Below are 20876 nucleotides of genomic sequence, written 5' to 3'. Positions count from 1 at the left end.
CTACAATGTATGGTCAATCATTTAGTTAGAGCACTCTACAGATCTACCTACCACTGTACTTATTTTAAAATGTTATTCAGTTATGTCCAACTCTATGTGATCCCATGGACATTGTCCATTTTCTTTTCCAGTGTATACCCATTTTGCAGAGAAGGAATTAAGGCAAATAAGAATTAACGATTTGCCTAGGGTCACACAGTTAATGTCTGAGGCAGGATTTGAATTGTACATACATCAACTTATGATAATTACAGGGATGTCATATTTATGTTTAATATTTACCTCTTGTATTCTTTTAGTTTCTTTCTTTCATATATTATAAATATATATGTATATATACACACAAACACAAAAACACACATGCACACACACAAATTTAGCTATCTCTTCCAAAATTATCTTTTTTTTTTTTTTTTTTTTTTTTTTTTTTAAGAAAAAAGGCCTTTTTAAAACTTATTTAATTGAATTCCCCAAGCAATTGGAGGAAATGAATGATAGGTGCTAGACCTGGGACAAAAACACAGAAATCACTTTAAACCCCTCAGTTTTAGATTAGGAAATTAAAACCTGAAAAGATGAAATGATTTATGCTGGGTCATAGTCATAGGGAGCAAGAAATGTTGGAAAAAGCTGTAAAGCTATCTACTTAAACTGTATATCCATGAAAAAATTTAAAATGTATATAACATACATGAAAAAATATATATATATATATAAAAAATTATCACTTTCTCTTGTATATCCAGGCTAGCACTAGATTTTATTTGTACAAAAAGATGAAACTGACAAACAAAATCAAAATTTACACATAATCTATCAGCAACTAACAATTTTAAAAAACTATGAGTCCCCCCAAATGATGTGGACATATGGTATATAGACTAAATAAACTTAATGCAAAATCTCTATTAAACCCAAGAAGAGCAGTACTTACACTTGATAACTGTCTGAAATTTTTGTTCAAGGAGAAATACTCCATGAAAGTAGCAAATCCTTCATTTAGCCAAAGATCATTCCACCACTGCATAGTTACTAGATTGCCAAACCACTAAGAGGAAAAATAGAACAAAAACAAAGGATTAATTGGCAAAATATATGTGTTCTTAAACAATTTCTAAGAATTTGAAAGAAGAGGAACATTTCCGACATCTACTTAGGATATCTGTTACAAGGAAAAATTAGTAGAGAATGGAGAGAGTATAGTCTGATGCCTTAAAAGGGGAATATTATAGATAAAATATTATCTACAAGTGGGGCAGGGGATAAGAGTAAATGAAAGTGAATAAAGAAAAGTGGCAGAGACTTAAAGGAAGTAATTACATAATGACATTTTAAGCACTGAAATTCATTTATTTAAACATAAAAGTGGCATAACAAGTTTAATTTGTTAAAATGATGTTTAATAATTTTACAATAAATTTTTAATGATAAAAATTTCCTCATCTGTAAAATGAAGATAATAGCAGCTCCTAACTCCCAGGGTTGATATGAGGATCAAATAAGATGATGTGGCATGTGGTAAGCATTATACTAATGCTAGCTATGATTATTATAAAATACAATGACAGAATTCTGTGCTCAAATATACAGAAATACAAGTAGAATGAATTATATCCAAAATAAACACTAAGAGAATTATTGAAGTGATCTATATTTGCTTTTAAAATGGAGAAAAACATTCCAAATTTGAAAACCACTGACTGGGAGAAGAAAGATGACTGACTTTTTGCTTAACAATATTTTATACTATAGGAAGAAAAAAAAATCTGACATTTCATCTTACTTAAATCTGTTGGACACTTTAAAAAAAATTCTCCTTATTGCCCTGTCATGTTTTATAAATTGAATAAATTTGATAACACTTTCCCACTGTTTCACCTACTGATAGACCAGTGACTTTCCAGTTAGAAATAGAACGAATAAAGATTTCTCTAATGGACTGAACAACATAATACTATAGCAAAAGTATTAGGTTAAAGTCAGCAAGCCTGAATTTGAATCCCTTTCTCACTACTCATTACTCATCTCTGTAATCTCAGGCAAAATCTTCCCTTCTGTTAACTGAGGTGGTCAGTTTAAATGATCTTGCCTTAAATCCTATGTATAATAGTTTATTCATGTATATACCATACTCCCTTTTCCTTAATACTGTTCCTTGAAAGCAGGGATGAAAGCCTTTGTATCTCCTTTAGCATGACTATATATTATGCAATTGTGCATACCAGTAAATATACAGTGAATTGGTTTGGCAGACTAAACTAAATGGACCAATTAGTATTCATACTAATTGCCTAGATGAGAAGTTTTTTTCTTCTTTATTCCTAGAGAGGAAAAAGAAGTTATGACTTTAGGGTTTTTCTAAGTTGCTTGAACTACAGATAATTGATGATTCAAAATCAATTTTCCTCAAAAAAAATTGGGGTGGGGGAGCAAATTTAACACCTCTTTAGTTCTCTCTTCATCTATTTTTTTCATGAGGTGAGAAGGAAGGAGGGGGAAAAAATTATAGGAAGTACTTCCTGAGGCATGAGAGATAATAGACTCTCTTAAGGAGCAAGCAAATCTATCACCAATTAACGATAATCTCTTCTACAAGGATTTTCAAACTGTTTCCCACAGATATACAGAAGTCAATGAGGTATTAGGGTTTCTTATTCCAGTGGTTTAGAACATGACATAATTAGTGTCTTCTCTAAGGTTATTCCTATATTGCAAAAAAAGGATTGGAGGTAAAGGAAATTAGAAATTAGACCCGGGCTCATGGACAAAGGCATCAGCTGTTCAATATGTTATAATGTGGGTTCTTGTACAGGTACAAGTTGAACTAGATGGCTTCTGAATGATCTTCTAATTCTGAAATTTTGTGGTTATCTGTTACAGTTATTAAGAGCTTACTATGTGTAAGGCACTTGTAAATAATTAAAGTCATTACTCTCAAGAAGCTTATATTATAAGAAGGATACAATCTGAAACATAAAAATACAAAGTATATTCAAATAGATTTGTGATAATATCAATCTTTATTAGAGTTCCTTTCAATAATGCAAATGGAAATCCACTCATTCTTGATCATCCTATATGACATTATAGTCTTTTCTCTTTTATCAGTTTGTCAAAGGAAATTCATCCAACAAGCTTAGAGCTTTTCTCAACTTTTCCAGACATCATGAAAAGACTAATGGGATATACAATGTGTCCAGTTGTTAACCCTTGACTTTGCTTTGTTCTAAACCATCTTAATTTTTATTCATACATTTTCCTTAGTGTCCTCATTTATTCCTATTCTTCCTCAAAGATCCATTAACATTATAAAACAAAACCTGCACTTGCCCGAAATGCACCTGTCCCTTAACCTTTATGTGATACCTATTATTTATTTTTTCAGAAAGTTTGGAATTTCATATCCTTTAGTCATTTCCTACTTTTGGTGATATATGATATAGGTCTTTGTTTTCAAGATCATTGAAGAAGTTTTGAAATTTCCTAACACTGATCCAGCCCACTTTCTGTCTAATTTTCAACTTAATGCAGAAATTTTTACTGTTTCTTCCAGACAGTAAATGTGCTTACTACATATGTATATATACATTATTTCTTTCTACTTTCCTCTCTCCCTCTCTCACACAAAGAAGAGACTAGACACCATTGTAATAGTCTAGGCTTCAAAGAGAAGAGGGGCATGAACAGTTCATAGTGATGGAATAGAAAATGAATTAGCAATTGATTGAACATGTTGAGGGACAGGTGAAGAAGAAAGAGGTGGGAAGAAGAATAAAGAATGATTCCAAAGTTGTTAATCTTGGTTAATTAGAAAGATGGTGCTGTATTGCCCCTTAAATGCAATAAGTGGTCTTGGATGAAAAAGAGGCACAGGAGGATCATGAGTTCTGTTCTGGAGAAAAGCATATCAGGTATAGGTTAGAAAGCTAAGAATGAGTTATATAGACTTCTATTATATATAAAGAGGGCAATTTTTACATTGTAAAACATTATCAACATTAGGAAACAAATAACAGACAGGGAATTGAGTTAAATATTTTAGTTGTAATACCTGATGAGCTAGCTCATGCGCAATTATTCTTGTAACCAGCTTTTTATCCATCACTGAAGAAGTTTCATTATCATATAAAAGTGTTTCTTCTCGGAAAGTGATTAAACCCCAATTTTCCATAGCTCCAGCTTGAATATCAGGAATAGCTACCAAATCTTGAAACAAAGGAAAAAGATAACCAATTTTTTTTTTCCTGCTTAAATGTAACATCCATTTCGGTTTTTAAATTTAAGCAAAATGCTTTCATCTTTGGCTTATAACCATAAAGAAGATCCTAATTCTTTTGCTGGAACACTGATACTCCATTTCCTTGCCACCTTCTTATCTTAAGTACAGTCCTTTTTATCAGTCTGCCTGGCAGCTGAGAAAGGTGGGATCAAAACCCATTTGGAGCTTTGATTTTATGGCTATTTAGCAAAGAAAAGCAAAAAAATCCAAATCCTCCAGGAAGGATCATTCTTCAAAGGGGAAGAGAGATGTAGTTAGACAGTCTTCTGTCAACCAATATGCAGCTCTATCAAATTAAGTCAGTCTGTCTTTTTTGTAGGAGAGCTACTCGCATTTTAACATTTTAATTACTAGAATAGTTTTCAGTAAATGAATTTTGGTCTGAAAGTTCAGTTTGTGTCTTCAATTTGTCAAATGTATGTACATTCATATATACTTGTATTTGTGTGTGTGTATGTGTGCAGACATGTATTACTATACTGCCAAAGTCCTTCAAATTTTCAAGTATCTTAGTTATGGCAAACAATAAACCTATATCAAAATGGCTAAAAGTTATTTAGAAACAATATTCACATGAACACTATTTCTGTCATATTTTCTCCTCAGATACACAGGACACAAATATAACTCCTGACAAATATATGCTATAAACTTAAAAGACAGCAAGGGAAATAAGATGGCATTTTTACCTAATTTCTGAAGAGGATAGTCAATTTCAAAATAGTGCTGAAAAAATTCAAGAAGCTTCACTGCTGTATCAAGAGCAGGTTTGACTTGGTCAATCTTCTCTGGGACAGTGTAAACGGAAACCTAAAACCAAATAACAGGAAACTCTGTTTACAACAAAAATTCAGACATAATTGGAATAGAAAGGTATTGAGATTCCTCGATCCCTTATATGTCAAAACACTATATGCTAAGCCCTAAAGATACAGAGACTGAAAATGAAAACATTCTCTACTACCCAGGGATACAAATGTAAAGTAAATCTAAGATAATTGGGTAAGGGGAGGGGTGCATACTTGCAGGAAAGACTTCATGTGGATGACAGCATTCAATATGAACTTTGATGGAAATAGAAGTGCATTCTAGGTAAAGGGGACAACTGGTGCAAAAGTACAGAGATGGGAGATATATGTATGGGTCATATATGGGGAACAAGCTTGAAATGCCAAATAGAAGAGTTTGTATTTATTTGGTCCTAGAGACAGTAGTAAGTATTGATGAGAGACAAAAACATGATAAAGTCAGAAAAAGTATGTGCTCGTGCATATAGGATAAAGTAGAGATTTAAGGCAGAAAGTCAAAAAGTAAATTTTTGCAATAGTCCAGAAAAGAAATGATGGAAGAAAGGTAGCAATGAGTAAAAAGGAATCATGAGGAAACTAGACAGCACACTGGTTAAGAGCACCAGTCCTGGACTCAGAAGGACCAGAGTTCAACTCTGGTCTCAGATACTTAACACTTACTAGTTTGTATGATCCTGGACAAGCCACTTAATCCCAATTACCTTGCTCTCCCCCACAAAGGGTCAGATATGAGAGATGCATAAAGGTAAAATTGAAATTGCTAACTGAATGGGTATGTGGGTTGAAGAAGAGATATGCTCATTTATGTGCACACAGACACATGCACATACGTATATACATACATATATTTCAGACCAGTCTCAACTAACAGAGTGTCCTCTATATTTTGTAGGGAAATATTAGATTGAAGTTGTGCTATAATTTAATAGTTTTTTTCCTTAAATAAAAAACCCAAATCTAGCTGTATGTATCAGAATGTGCCTAATATTTACAATCTGTAATAAAATAACTAAGTAATGAATGAATTTTAAAAAAATTTTATGATAAAGAATAATCAAGATTAGCTAAAGAAAAACCCTATACCCTCAGCCTAAGAAAGGACTGACTGGCACTTTTAGAAAAAATTCAAAAAAACTATCACCTTATAACCATATAATTAAAATAACTAATTAGTATTTATAAAAGAAGTATAAAAATGATAATTAAGTCCTTAATTAATAATTTGCAAATAATTAATAAGACATATACTGTGAATTTTCTATGAAATATTATCACAGTCTATCAAGCTTCTCTTTTAATCAATTACCTATATCAGATGAACTTTAAATTGTCTATCACAGTTGATTTAGGTAATGAGGTAATAAGCACAAAGTAGAATGTTTGGGACATATGAAACAATTAGAATTCTTAATAATTCACTCATTTGCATTTAAGTGAAACAGGATTAAAGGTATAAATGAAATCACATACCAGAGTTCCATTGGTTTCCTGGGTCATATTCTTCAGTTCTCCCACAATGAAGGCAACAAGATATGTACTCATTTTCACACTCTCAAAAAATTCATCTTTAATAAGCTTATCTTCAATTTGAACAGATGACCTCTGCAAAACAGAACAAAACAAAACAAAAAAGATGGGGAGGAGGCAGAGAGAGCATTAGCTATCAGAATATATAATTATGGGACAGCTAATAGTATAGTGGTTAAAGACGTGGAGTCAGGAGGACCTGAATTCAAAGCCAGCCTCAGACATTTACTAGCTATGATCCTGGGCAAATCCCTTAATCCTGACTGCCTCAAAATAAATAAATAAAATAAAATAACAAATTAAAAAAAAGATTGTGACAAGTAAATATGAGATAATGAGTAATAAATATACAAGTATATTTTATATCTGCAAAAGCATTAGTTTACATCACAGATTTATTGTCTCAATTTCTTTAACCAATAAAATAATACCACACGCCAAACTCATAAGAAATGTACAAGAATTCAAAATAGAAGTGTAGATGGGGTTTATTTTATACGTCATTATAATTAATCAAATGTTTTCCTATACACCTTTATGAAATAAATAAGTATTATACCCATTTTACAGGTGGGGAAACTTAGGTTTAGAGAGATTGTGATACATACACAGTTATTCTGAAAACAAAGGACAAAACTGGGACTTGAACCCAGAGCTACTGATTCCAATTCCAATGCTCTTTCCATTGTAGCCATGCTACTTCACCTTATCAAGAGTTGAGTTCTTCAGAAGCAAGTAAAACTCAACTTTATTGGCACAGATACTACTTCAATTCAGGGGCTGAATACGGGAAGACTGTTATATTTTGGATGCAGGGAGCTAAGAATTCACCTCTCCCCCCATAGAAATAAACAATACTGCTTTCTAGTGTCATATAGGTATTCTATTAATTTCTTTTTATGAAATAAGCAAAAGTAGCTATCTGGTAAACAAAGCACAGTTCATACTTCTTGAGTGTTTTATTCTCTTGTTTATCATTTAAGAAACTAGGAGTAAATTCCAAGAAACTCATGAAGTGTTCTCTAAAACCCCCAAAGTACTATATAACATCTTTTGAATAGATAAGAAACACACTAAAAGGAACCACAGAATTTCAGAGATGGAAGGAACCTAAAAGGCCAGAATTTAGTCCAACTTGTATTAAAAACAAATTGCCTTCACAATACATTCAAATAACAATTATCCAGTCAAAGGACAAATAGTTTACAGAAAAGACATATACTTGTCTCTCCTAATACCAAGTAAGATAACATTATCTTTTTTGGCAGCTATATCAAATTGTTGAATTATAATAAACCTACAATCAATGAAAACAAATCATTTTCAAACAAATAATCTAAACCAATTTCTCTTTTCTTCCTTTGTCTCATCTAATACTTGGAAAGTTACTTTATTGAATTCAAGTGTGAAAGATGACATTCTTTCCTATTAAATGTCATCTTATATGAATCAGTCTGATATTTTAGCATATCAGAATCTTTTTGTACCCTTTTATCCAATGTGTTATCCAATTGTATTGGATCCAAATGTATCCAATTATACAATGCATTCGTAATTTGCAAATCTGAAGCATGTTACGCTATGCTTTTATTCAAGTCCCTGGGGGAGAAAGGGGTTAACTTCAGGTGAAGCTTTTTTCCTAGATAATACCAAAATATTAATGATTCCTTTTTGAACCTTGTCATTCAACCAGATAGAATTACCATGTGTTAAGAGTTTAGTCCATATTTCCATCTTTACACATGAACAGTGAGAAACTATCAGATTTAATAACTTTGTTCCCCTTCACACATATGACCTCTTGCTCCAAAGGAAATTATATAGTTTGGAATAACCCCTTTTTGTCAAAGTCATACTGGCTTTTAGCAATCTTTACTTCCCTTTTCTAAATGCTTCCTTTTTCTAAATGTTTCTAAATGCTTCCCTTTTCTAAATGCTTCCTTTTTCTAAATGTTTGTAAACAATTCATTTAATAATGTTCTAAAAATTTACCAGAAATCAAAGTCAAATTCACTAGTCAAAAAAGGCAACATTTGTCCAATCCTAATTCTATGATTCCCCCTCGATGATTTTCCAGGATTGCTAACAATGATTCAGCAATCATATCTGCCAGTTTGGTAAAGACCTCAGGGGTCTTGCCTCCTCATCTAGGTAAAGAAACTTGTACTCATCAAAGGTATAGTAGGAAAAACTAGAAAGTAATCTGGCAGAAACTAAGCATAGATCAATATTTCACTATATAACAATGGTATGTGACTTAAACATAAAGGATAATATCTTAAGCAAATTAGGAACATGGGGTGGGGGGAGGAGGTGGAAATGACCTATCAGATCTATGGATAGAGGAAGAATTTATGACAAAATAGGAGATAGAAAGATTCATAGGAAGCAAAATGGATCATTTTGATTTCATAAAATTTCTTAATTGATACATGACCAAAGAATATGAAAAAGCAGTTTTGAGAGGAAGAAATCAAATGAGCATAGTAACCTAATATTTGACAAACCTGAAAATCCCAGCTAATGGGATAAGAATTCACTATTTAACAAAACCAGAGAAGTTTTGTTTCCTCATTATCTTGCTTATTCCTTTAACTTCTTTTCCTTATCGTATTGCTATGACTAATATTTCTATTGCAATATTGAAAAATAATGGTGATAATAGATAATCTTTCTTCATCCCTCTTACTAGTATCTTATTAGATACTTAATGAACTTACTAGAATAAACTTCTAGTTTATTCTCATTATACACAGTGCTTGCTCTTGGTTCTAGATAGATAGTACTTAACAGTTTTAATAAAAGCTCTCCAAGCTAGATTTTTAAAAGACCGGGACAAAAGGTAGAAATAAGAGCAGAGAGCAAGAGCATGAATATAAAAGTGTGTCATAGTCATTTAAAAGTAGGATCAGGAGGGGCAGCTAGGTGGCACAGTGGATAGAACACTAGTCCTGAAGTCAGGAAGACTTGAGTTCAAATGTGACCTCAGACACTTAACCCTTCCAGGCTGTGGGACCCTGACCCTGGGCAAGTGACTTAACCCCAACTGCCTCAGGAAAAGGGAAAAAAAAAAAAAATAGGATCAAGAATATGTAAATACCAAATAAGATGAGGTTGAAGTTGGTGAGGAAAAAAAAAAGGGGGGGGGGAAGAGGGGTTATAACAAAGAATTTTTTTTTTAGGTGTATGTGGAAAAGATTACCAAAGAAGAAAGTGGGTTATATTCATAATGGATAGAATGAAAACTAAATAGAATGAAAGGAAAACATTTTTTTCCGTTTTCTTTGCCAAAGAAAATATTCTATGGACATAATAAAAATAATTAATATGAATTTTATACTCCAAGATAAGGTAAGAATCTTATATGTATGTGTATGTATATACATATGTATGTATGTACAATGCTTCATACATATAATGGGTATCATTTCTAGCCTTATCAATGGGTGGGAAAGGAGGAAGGAGGGGGAGAGAGAATTTAGAAGTAAAAATAAAACAATTTTTTAAATGTAACCTGATCACATACATTATCAACATGTGTATATTTCCAAATTTTTGGCTTAGCTGCATGTGTTCCCAGAATATTTTCTCTTGCCTACCCTCACCATACATTTATAAGATTCAAGTGTGTGCTACTTCACATGCTTAACCTGTCATCACATACATTCCCTATGGGCACATCCCTTAAGTGTGATTAATATGCATGTCCATTGTCTTTATTGATAGTATATTTAGGGCAAAATGCCCCAGTCTACGGCAGAAAAATATCTGGCTTCGTACTTGACTACTTCACCTGTCTTTATGTTAAACTACATATCTTTTGACTGACTATTAAAAGTAAATATATTGTTTGTTTGAAATCTAAAATGACTGATGAGTTCCCTATACATTCACAATGAGTACTTAGATAATTCTGCTTATTTAACTGATAGAATTTTCCCCTTATTGGTTTCTTCCTCTTTTAAAGGATGAAATTACAATGAAAGCAAATCAAGAAATTATTAGTTGTTCCATGTGACAGAGGGAGACAGACAAAGGCAACAATGGAGAAATTCAGAGAGCAAGATGCATTCAATACGCCCTTTTTTAAAAAGAGAAACTCAACCAAATCAGCTCTTAGCATATATAATCAGTAGCAGAGATCATTTATGCCAATATACAAATACAACGATACTATACTTCCAGATGATAGGTGAATTATTAATACAGAACTCATGACAAATCTGATAGATTTATAGATAATAGATCAAGTCACCCTGACAAGTATAAACAGCATTTGGTCAATATCAGCAAATGTGCCTAACAAAAACCTAGTCATTAAATCTACACAATCAGATAATTAATATTCTTATGGGTTTGGAAATGTTCATCATGAATTCAGGAGTCCCTCAAGTCAAGAAGGCTCTTATGAAAACAGTATTCTACAATAACACACATACCAATTATATATCATGTTTCTTTTGAATAAAGCATAATCAATCACAGGTAGATACAGTCATGGATCTCATCCCATCAAGCCTCAGGTTTATCTGAGATAAAATTTATCTCTCTCTATCCATTTAATCTTTATTAGTCAAGCCTTCATCTCAAGACATCAGAAACTTTATTATCAGTAGTTGTACCTTCCTTGAGTTTTGTATCCTGTATATTTCTGGAATTATATCAACTAAGCTTCATTTTCCTACATTTTAGCTGTTCTTTGTGGTATCCAACTCAGGGAAAATGTATACATGCAGTTTTCTCCTTCTATCCTTCATTTTAAAATTCTTCTGATTTTTTTAAAAGAGTTTTTAGAGTTTTACAAAACTTTAAACAGTTGCACTCAATCTTTGCCTAAGAGCCTATCATTCCTATAGTTGAAGGCAATCATCTTCTCATCCAGCTATAAGCTTCCCAAATTTATCTATGGTTTCTGAATCCCTTATGTCTGATTGGCAACAACAACGAAACCATCACCTTGTACTCCAGTCCCAAGAGGGCTTCAGTTTCTTGTCCAAGATTTTGCAATCTTTAGTAATCCTTTCTAGGTTCCTTCTGGCAGCATCAGTTGGGAAGCAATCATTCAACCTGATGACTCTTATTTCTCATTATTATTTCTCATTAATAATCAATTACTGAATTAGCTGTAAGATTTTTTTCCCCTTCCTTTTTCCTCATTCAAAAATCAGCTCCTTTAGGTTATCCAGCCAGCCTTTAAAGGACAAGACTGATAATAAGATGAAAATTGGACGAGACACACACAACATGAAAAATTTAAATCTGATCAAAAAGTAAAGAAATTCTAGTCCAGGGAAAATGGTACAGTCTAGTCCACTGTATTTTAGCCAGATTGGTCCAAGTAGAAGTGGATTCCCCCTTTCATCTAGATTGTCTGAGACTGGGGGAGGAGGAGGAAGTCTAATATAGTTAAGTCTATTTGTCTAGGACTCAGTGATCAGAATCATATCTTCCAGACCCTCATTAGAATAAGCCCCTTCTCACCTGTATGTGCCAAAATGTTTGTGGCAGCCCTGTTTGTAGTGGCTAGAAAATGGAAAATGAATGGCTGTCCATCAATTGGAGAATGGTTGGGTAAATTGTGGTATATGAATGTTATGGAATATTATTGTTCTGTAAGAAATGACCAGCAGAATGAATACAGAGAGTCTTGAAGAGACTTACATGAACTGATGCTAAGTGAAATGAGCAGAACCAGGAGATCATTATATACCTCAACAACAATACTGTATGAGGATGTATTCTGATGGAAGTGGGTTTCTTCAACAAAGAGAAGATCTAACTCAGTTTCAGTTGATCAATGATGGATAGAAGCAGCTACACCCAAAGAAAGAACACTGGGAAATGAATGTAAACTATTTGCAGTTTTTGTTTTTCTTCCCAGGTTATTTTTACCTTCTGAATCCAATTCTTCCTGTGCAACAAGAGAACTGTTCAGTTCTGCACATATATATTGTACCTAGGATATACTGTGACATATTTAACATGTATAGGATTGCTTGTCATCTGGGGCAGGGGGTGGAGGGAGGGAGGGGAAAAGTCGGAACAGAAGTGAGTGCAAGGGATAATTTTGTAAAAAATTACCCAGGCATGGGTTCTGTCAATAAAAAGTTATAATTATTAAAAAAAAAGAAAAAAGAAAAAGAAGAAGAAGAAGCCCCTTCTTATAATATTCATTTTCTCATTTCTTGTTAAACAATCAGAGTTGATTTCCATCCTCAGAACGCCCAGTCTTCCAAGGGAATATAAGATGTGAATGGGTTCCATGAGAGGTCTTTGATTCACAAGAGGCTGCCACGAAACCAATCCTTTTATTAATTATACACTAGCCATAATTAATAAAATAATTACCCAGAAATTATACCCCTCAAATTTTTCATATCTCACATTTCTTTCCCCAAAAAGTTGGCATGATGAATTCTGTATTATTCTACAATGGTCTTATCGTCCATTCATTCAAGTATATGAGATACTTCTCTTGGCAGATACCCACTGATTCTGGCTGGTCTCCCTCAGCTCATCCCAAAGCATATTTACTTTTTTAAAGGATTAGTTACAGACTTAATACTGAATATCAATATAATAAATTAAAATCTGTTGTAACTATTTGCAGTAGAATTAATTTCAACTTAAAATGTCATAAAATTTTTGGTGTTCCTTTCTAAGTCTGCATTACAATTCTTTGTTGAATCATTTTCATTCATTTTTCTTCTTACATGACAGTTATTAAGGATGTACTTCTGCTCTGGTTCTGCTTTTTTTTTTCCCACCTGGTATTATTAAAAAAAAAAATTATTTCCTTTTTTTGGTGTTCTCTCTATATATTTTTAATTATAGGTTCCTCCTAGCCTTACAAATAATGTTGCTATGAAAAAACTTTGTAAAGATTTCTTTTTTTGTTAATTTTTTTTATTATACTTTTAGGTTATATCCCCAGGTACTATATCCTGCCAGACTATTCTTCAAAACTTTTTTTTAAAGTTTGCAATTGCACCAGCAATAAATGAATTCTCTTGTGTCTACACACTCTAGCCAATATTGCATTACTTTTAATTATTGTTTTTTGTCAATGTAATAAGAATAAGATGGTATTTCAATTCATTTTCATTTATGTGTCTATGGTTATAAGTGAACCATAAAAATAAGAATTTTTCAAATGATTATTAAAAATTTGTTTTTTATTTATTTTTGTTAATTATTATTATTATTATTATTAGGATTTTTAATAGTTCTCTGTACTGTTTTCAACATATTGTCATGTGATGAATAATTTTTCCAATTTGTATTTTTCTTTTAAAATTTTTTTGCCATTCAAATCTTTTGTAATTCCTTGTCTCTAATAATTACCTTTGTGTTACAAAAAGAAAATAAGGAAATACCTCCTTTACAACTGAGAGAAGTACATTACTCCAAGGCAGATCTCCACCTTTTAAAATAGCTTTTTCTCATACAACCAGAATTCACTAAAGCATGTGGTATACTATTAAAATAGAGGTATAAATCAGTTTTGTGACAAAAGAAAATAATAATAATAATGGCTCCTTCCCCTGGTTTTTATTTTCTATAGGTTTATTGACCATTAATCATCCTGCAAACATTTTAAATTTCTTAATAAATTTTCTAAGCAAAATATGAACATAAAATAATACACTTCAAATCATGCTATCTCATCTAGTAAAGAACATATAATTATTCCTTCCACATCATGGATAAAAACATGGTATCCTGTTAGCTGAAAAAAAAAAAAAAAATCAATATAAAATTTTTTGGCCATTCCTTTGTGCCAGAGATGTCTGAACTTTTTCTTTTTCTCTCATAGGGTGTTTCCTGTACCTTTCTGTAAAAATTTGGCCTAAGCATATGGTCAAAGGCTCTGTGTTATCTGCTGGCCTTCATATGTTGTCTATAGCTTCTGCAAAACTTCCAAAAAGTTTCCATTTACTTTCTTATGCCCATATATTGAAAATGCAATGGGGACAGTTGCAATGTAGACTGTACTAGATTCTTTGCCATAGATGAGATGAAATAAATCACTAAGAAAGACTCACAAAAAAAGTGTTTACATTCATGGAATAAAACTTTACCTTGGGCATATTTGACAAAGCTGTATAGTGCTCCTCCCTGACAATCTTGATGATAAATGTTGCTTTAAATGCTGGTTCATCAAAACAAGGAAAAGCAGACCTTGCTGCAAGAGGTTCAAACTGAGTTGCTGCAAAGTACCTAAAAGAATATTAAAAAAATGCATTAAAAAAATTGCAAACAAAAGCCAATCTGCACAACTCCGACTTCACTTCATTTTCTTTGAGCCTAGAATGCACTCCCCTCATTCCTGAATCTTGGAATTCCAAGTTTCTTCACAGGTTTGGCTCATGGGGCAGCATCCTGTAGAAGAGCTTTCTTGGTGCCCTTAGTTATTAGTATTCTATCAAATAAAATTGTAAATATTTATCTATTTACAAGTTATATTCTCCTCACCATGGAAAGTATGCTTATTAAGAGACTGTTTTAAAATTTTGTCCTTGTATCACCAATAAATAGCAGATGACTTATTGGGGGCTTATATTGGATTGTCCTATTTGGTATCTGACATGGCATCAGAGTATTTTCAATAAAGACATTCTGGCTTCAGACTGTTATAATATAAAGATCTCCCTATGAGGAAACTCTTTTCGTCAATGAAGATCTGTATTTAAAAAAGATAAGTAAATATAAAATGGAATAGCATATTAAAACTTAAAATACATGACATATGATAGGCTCTGCTTAACAAAAACTCAGAAAAATGAATCAGAAAATTTCATTAACATTACAATTCAAAACATTCAAAACATTATAGATTAAAGTATGTGTTGAATTATCAAATGTGGAGTATACCTTTTACCTTTCTAGCATAACTTTTGTCACCTAATTGAGGCTCATTTACATTCCCCTTTTCACTTCAATTATTATTTAATAAATATAATTGACAATATTATTATTTAATAATTATTCACTTCAATCACAAATCCAAAATAGGCAGTTGTATTTTTCAAATAACCCACTAACCAACTAGTAATATAAAAAAATACATACAGAAAACTAAACCCTCAATTCAATCAAATTTCTTTTCCTTTATATTGGGGGGGGGAGGGTAGGGAAGAAAATAGTTGCAAGGTTTCAACTGCTCTCTCCATAAGGAATCAAAGATAAGTACATTAGATTTATCTCCAGGGTTATAAAAACCTTGAGACAGCTAAAATTAAATAATGCAAAGACAGATCTAAATGTCAGGGAAAAGTATGCTCTGTTTGACATTAAAGCTCTATCCATTTTCAAACATATGTTCAAAGCTTTGATACCAAATGAAGGAGAAAGAATAAGTTCCATGCATTATTCTTCCATGCAATCACCAAAGCAAACAGCTGCATTTAGTATCTTTGATCTAGCTGACAATAAGCAAATCCTAGAAGTAACAACAGATCACTGAAAAAAAGAATGTAAGAGAGCTACATACTTTTCTTCTTTATTTTCATCTTCATATGTGACTCCATAAAATCCATAGTAGTTGTTGGACATATTTGCTGAGTAGTCTATCTTCAGGGTGTAGTTGTGACCGTCCAAAAGCACTTCAGGTGCTATAATTGCAATTTGGTCATGATATTTATATTCCAAGAATTCAACCTGTTTCTCTTGCTTCGAAACTCCTGAAGTAAATAATATTTTGGAGATATTGTGCCCAGAGCTATGAAGAATAATGTTCTGAGTGACTTTAAGAGCCTGAATCTTTATCTCCACAGAACCCTTGAATTTCATTGTGGTGAGGTTTGGGTGTATGGTGAGTTCATATCGTAATGGTATTATGTTTTGGGGAAGCCTAATTTGTGCCCAAGGAAACAACTTCCCATTAGTTGCAATAGGTTGTATTAGTTCCATGGACTGATTTTTCTTATGGCAGCCTTCTTTGGTAAAGGTACACCGGGGAAGAAGGTAAATCACCATTATCACTGAAACAGCAACCACAAGGACAAAAGTACACACCAGCATGGTCCTTCCCGAGGGCAGTGAACAAGGTCCATCAGGACCCTGTCGATAGCCAGCTATGTTATTCCGTAGACCCGAGCTTCTGTTCATGAAAGACATGCCCAGCAGTTTTGCTGATGACTCATAATCCTCTTCATCTTCATCCATCTCATGTTCTCCAAGACCACGAACAAGTAATCTTGAACCTCGAGGCTCATATTCCACCTCATCAGGTTCCAGGGGATGTAAACAAGGTTCTTTGGCTAAATCCACCACATCCGGTTCTTCCTCAAACATGCTGTTTTCAATCATGTTCCTGGGGAGCTGAAGCCGATCTAAAAAAACCAATAACAAAAAAATTGTATTTTTAAAAGTATACTATGCTTTTAATATGCATTCATTTAACAAACAGAGTAGAAAGCAGCAAAGAATAAAATGCTAATAATGAAATTACTTCAGGTGAAAGTACTCTCATTCTAGAATCTCTAATTACTTGAAGTTTTTGTCATTGCAGTGCACTAAACCCATTATGGTCTCTCTCTTTCTCTCTCTCTCTTTTTTGGCTGAGGCAACTGGGGCTAAGTGACTTGCCCAGGGTCACACAGCTAGGAAGTCTGAGGCCAGATTTGAATTCAAGTCCTGCTGGCACTCTATCCACTGTACCATCTAGTTGCCCCCACCAACTATATTCTTTTAACAAGTTCTTACTCCCCAAAGCAAAGAAATCAACTTATAAAAAAAAAAATAGTCTTCATTTCTAACAAATACATCTGTAATACTATAAACTTGTCTAGAAACAATAAGTATGGAAGATTCACTTTCTTAAAGGAAAAAGCACTGTTGTTCAGTCATGTCCAACTCTTCATGACCCCATTTGGGTTTTTCTTGGCAAACCTACTAGAATGGCTTGCCTTTGCCTTCTTCAAGGGAATAAGGCAAACTGGTTAAGTAACTTGCCCAGAGTCACACAACTAGTGGGTGTCTAAGGCTGAATTTGAATTCAGGTCTTCCTGACTCCAGCTCAGAATTCTATCCAACTAAGCCACAAAAATATTTGTTATTAAATTCTAAAGTGAAATCAGGTTCCTTTTTTAATAGAATACCACCTCATCCAATATCTACAGACAAAGCAACATCATCTTTATGGAAGGAAATATGGCATAATTTTATATATATATATATATATATATATATATATATATATATATATATCTTATGGAGGGAACAAGTATTTATTCTCAACAAAAAAGATGGCAAGTTCAAGTATTTTATTAATAGGAGAAAAGCTCAGAATCTCACTTACTTTCATATATAATTCTAACAAGCTTGGTTTGTTTCCTAGATTTTAAAGAATTAAAGATAGTAATAAAGATTAACAGGTGATAAATAAACAAAAAAGGAAATGGACATATATAAGAATTAAAATTTAAAACAAACAAAAAAACCCAACCAGTAGTGAAAGGTTTGAATTAAATAGCCTTAATATACCCCGAAAGGCAACACTAGAATACATTTAAGAATTATCACTTGAAGGTTAAATTATATTTACTGGTCATCTCCAGTTCTTCTGATTTATATTTTACCACTGGACCCAGATGGCTCTGGAGGAGCACAGTCTAGCTTCATTTTCTTTACTTGCATGTCATAACATCACCTCCCAAACAAAAATAAATTATTTTCACTGTACTCTTTAAAAGGTAGGAAGTTGTAAGACTATCCTTGTTAAAGGACAACTGAACAAACTTTTCTGTCATATGGAAAATTCACTTAGAATTTTAGGATGAAAGACCTTATTTTCTCTGAAAATGCTAATAAATGCTCTGTTGCTATAAAAAATTTTCTTATTACAAAAGTAACAGTTGTTCTAAAAGCTTAATATCTATATATTAACGAAATTTACTTAAATGTAACTATGTTTTAATTCATTTTTAATCATTGTCTTGCTATTAAAGGTGGTGTATACAGAGCTATCTTAATCCGGAACAGCTTTCTTAAACTAGCAAACTTAAGCTAGTTTATTAAACTTAATTAACTTAAAATAGAGCTATGATTACATTTCTTAAACTTTCCTCAAATTTAACCTTTTTCTTAGTTTAGAGAAGCTTTTTCTTTGAGACTGTTGGCTCCTTTTTTTCCTCCACCCACACTACCTTGTGTAATTTTTTTCTCTTCTATGTAAAACATCTTTTTAATCAGGGAGAATCATGTTGAGCATCCTCTGCCTTCCATATTACTAAAATCCTAAACTGTAATCTTGTTATTTCCATTATAGTTAAATATTTTATATTCTATTATAGTTAAAATATTAGATCTTATTAAATCTGAATTTATGTTAAATCTTAACTAAAGGTAATAATAGATCTAATATATAAAAAAAATTTTTAAGTGAATTTGGTCAATTTCTATTTTCTTTCTTCTTGCTTGTAAGAATATTTTTAGTTATGGGAGGAGGGAGTGAACTTGTGATATCAATGGCATAGGAAACTACAGTTGAAGAAAATCCCTCTATCAATACAAGATGGCATCTCAGCAGCAACAGTCCCCTAGAACACAGAGAGGTTTAATGACTTGCTTAGGTTAACAGCACAGATAACACAGTCAGAGGCAGGTCTTCCTGGCTTGGAGGTCAACACTCTTATCAACTGTGTCATGCTGTCTCTCTTAGTTATGGACTTTTGTGGAGAAGTTCTTTTAAGTCCTGGCTATTTTGCAAATGAGCTCTTCATCTTCAAAAAAATATGGTGAAAAGACTTTTATATCTTTTTATTCCCCAATGACATTTTCCTTATTTTAAAAAATGGCCTTCTAGTTCTTTGTCTTCATAATTCTGTAGTATTATGATTTATCTTGGTGAAATCAAAGCTGCAATTTCTTGATGAGATCCTCTATAATCTACTTGGGGAATGCTGCTTGATTTAATACACTAGAGAACACTTTCTCTACTATTCAAATCCTCAAATCCAGTGTCCAGTTTCTCTTCCTCTTTTTTCAGTTTCTTCTGAAACTCCAATTTATTCTACTTTTGCAATCTTTGTTTTGTCTTTCAGGGACTTGGACACTTTCACTTTTATATTTTAGTTGATTTTTTCCTCCTTTTATTATTCTCATGCTTCCTGGATTTATTCTTCAATTTTGCCTTTTATCATCTATTGATCTTCACTTAGTTTCCTTAAGATTCTATATACTATTTTTCAATATCTTCATGTCTTCCTGTATATTTTTCCAATTGATTTAATTTAATGGATATATTTTTAAACCAGCATATCTTTTGCATTATCCATTGCTGTTTCAAAACGGGTTTCTGCAATGATTTTATCTCTTAGATTTTTTTTTTTTTACAATGTTGATTTTTTAAAAATTTCCATTAAGGATTTATTCCCCACCTTGTTTTGAAATGGTGTAGAAGTATTCTAGGAATGGGGTGGAAAGAGCTGTTTCCTGTAGTTTAATTGGGAATGGGAAGGAAGAAAAGCAAGGCTCATCTAGAAGGGGGAAGAGAAGGAAAAGAGGAAAGAAGGGAAGAGAAAGAATACCACAGCTCTGGGGCAAGGTGTGTGTTGGGAATAAAAACTCTGAAAAAGCAAGTCTATTCTAGCATTATTCTTTTGCTGTTCTCCCCACATATTCTAATTCAGGAACGCCTTCTTACTTCTTCTTGCTTATAACACCGGCTTCTCGGTTTCCTTCAAAACTCAACTAAAATTGCACTTTTGTACAAGACCCTTTCCCAATTATCCCCACTAGTAATCCCTTCCTTCTAAGTTTACCATTCCTCTTTGTTTATATCTTGTTTTTCTATAATTCTCTGCAGATTGTCTTTGGGCTTCTTTTAAAAGAGAGCCTATTTCCTCCTTATATGATATCCTTAAGTGCTTAGCACTGTTGTCTAACTTAGCAACATGTTTTCATAGCAAATATTTTAAAAAGTTTACTAAGTAAATGATTTAGGGACTTTATGGGGCATACTGTACAAACATAAGGTGTAGAGAATTAATGTTGACTTGGGAAACCAGTCATTGCTGGTGGGTTGCCAGCAAGTGGAGGGTGAGTAGAAAAAGAACCTTGGTACCACAAATCTCGACTTAGAATCCAATTAGGCAAGGTGATCGAAAAGAATGGATGGAGGTACTGAACTGGGGTGAGAAGAGGGAAAAAGAACCACTTCTAGACCAGCACTATCTCTGACTCCCAACACAAATCTTGGATCAAACTACTTTTGTGAGCCATATTTATTCCCTGTCTCAAATTTTTTTATTCTCTTC

The 20876-nt window shown here is 32.7% G+C and overlaps 1 protein-coding gene across 1 annotated transcript in view; it reads right to left on the bottom strand.

Moving 5' to 3' along the window:
- Positions 1–20876, bottom strand: part of LNPEP (leucyl and cystinyl aminopeptidase) — a 118909-nt gene that overhangs the window by 48138 nt on the left and 49895 nt on the right. The window contains exons 2-7 of the mRNA XM_012541125.3: positions 16109–16949; positions 14697–14835; positions 6559–6690; positions 4969–5089; positions 4052–4206; positions 935–1048 (exon numbers count right to left, since the gene is read on the bottom strand). Of these exons, the coding sequence (XP_012396579.1) occupies positions 935–1048; positions 4052–4206; positions 4969–5089; positions 6559–6690; positions 14697–14835; positions 16109–16949 (1502 nt within the window). The remainder of the gene's footprint in view (positions 1–934; positions 1049–4051; positions 4207–4968; positions 5090–6558; positions 6691–14696; positions 14836–16108; positions 16950–20876) is intronic.

Source organism: Sarcophilus harrisii, chromosome 1, assembly GCF_902635505.1.
Source record: "Sarcophilus harrisii chromosome 1, mSarHar1.11, whole genome shotgun sequence".
Lineage (NCBI taxonomy): Eukaryota > Metazoa > Chordata > Mammalia > Dasyuromorphia > Dasyuridae > Sarcophilus > Sarcophilus harrisii.
This window is presented reverse-complemented; position numbering and strand designations above follow the sequence as displayed.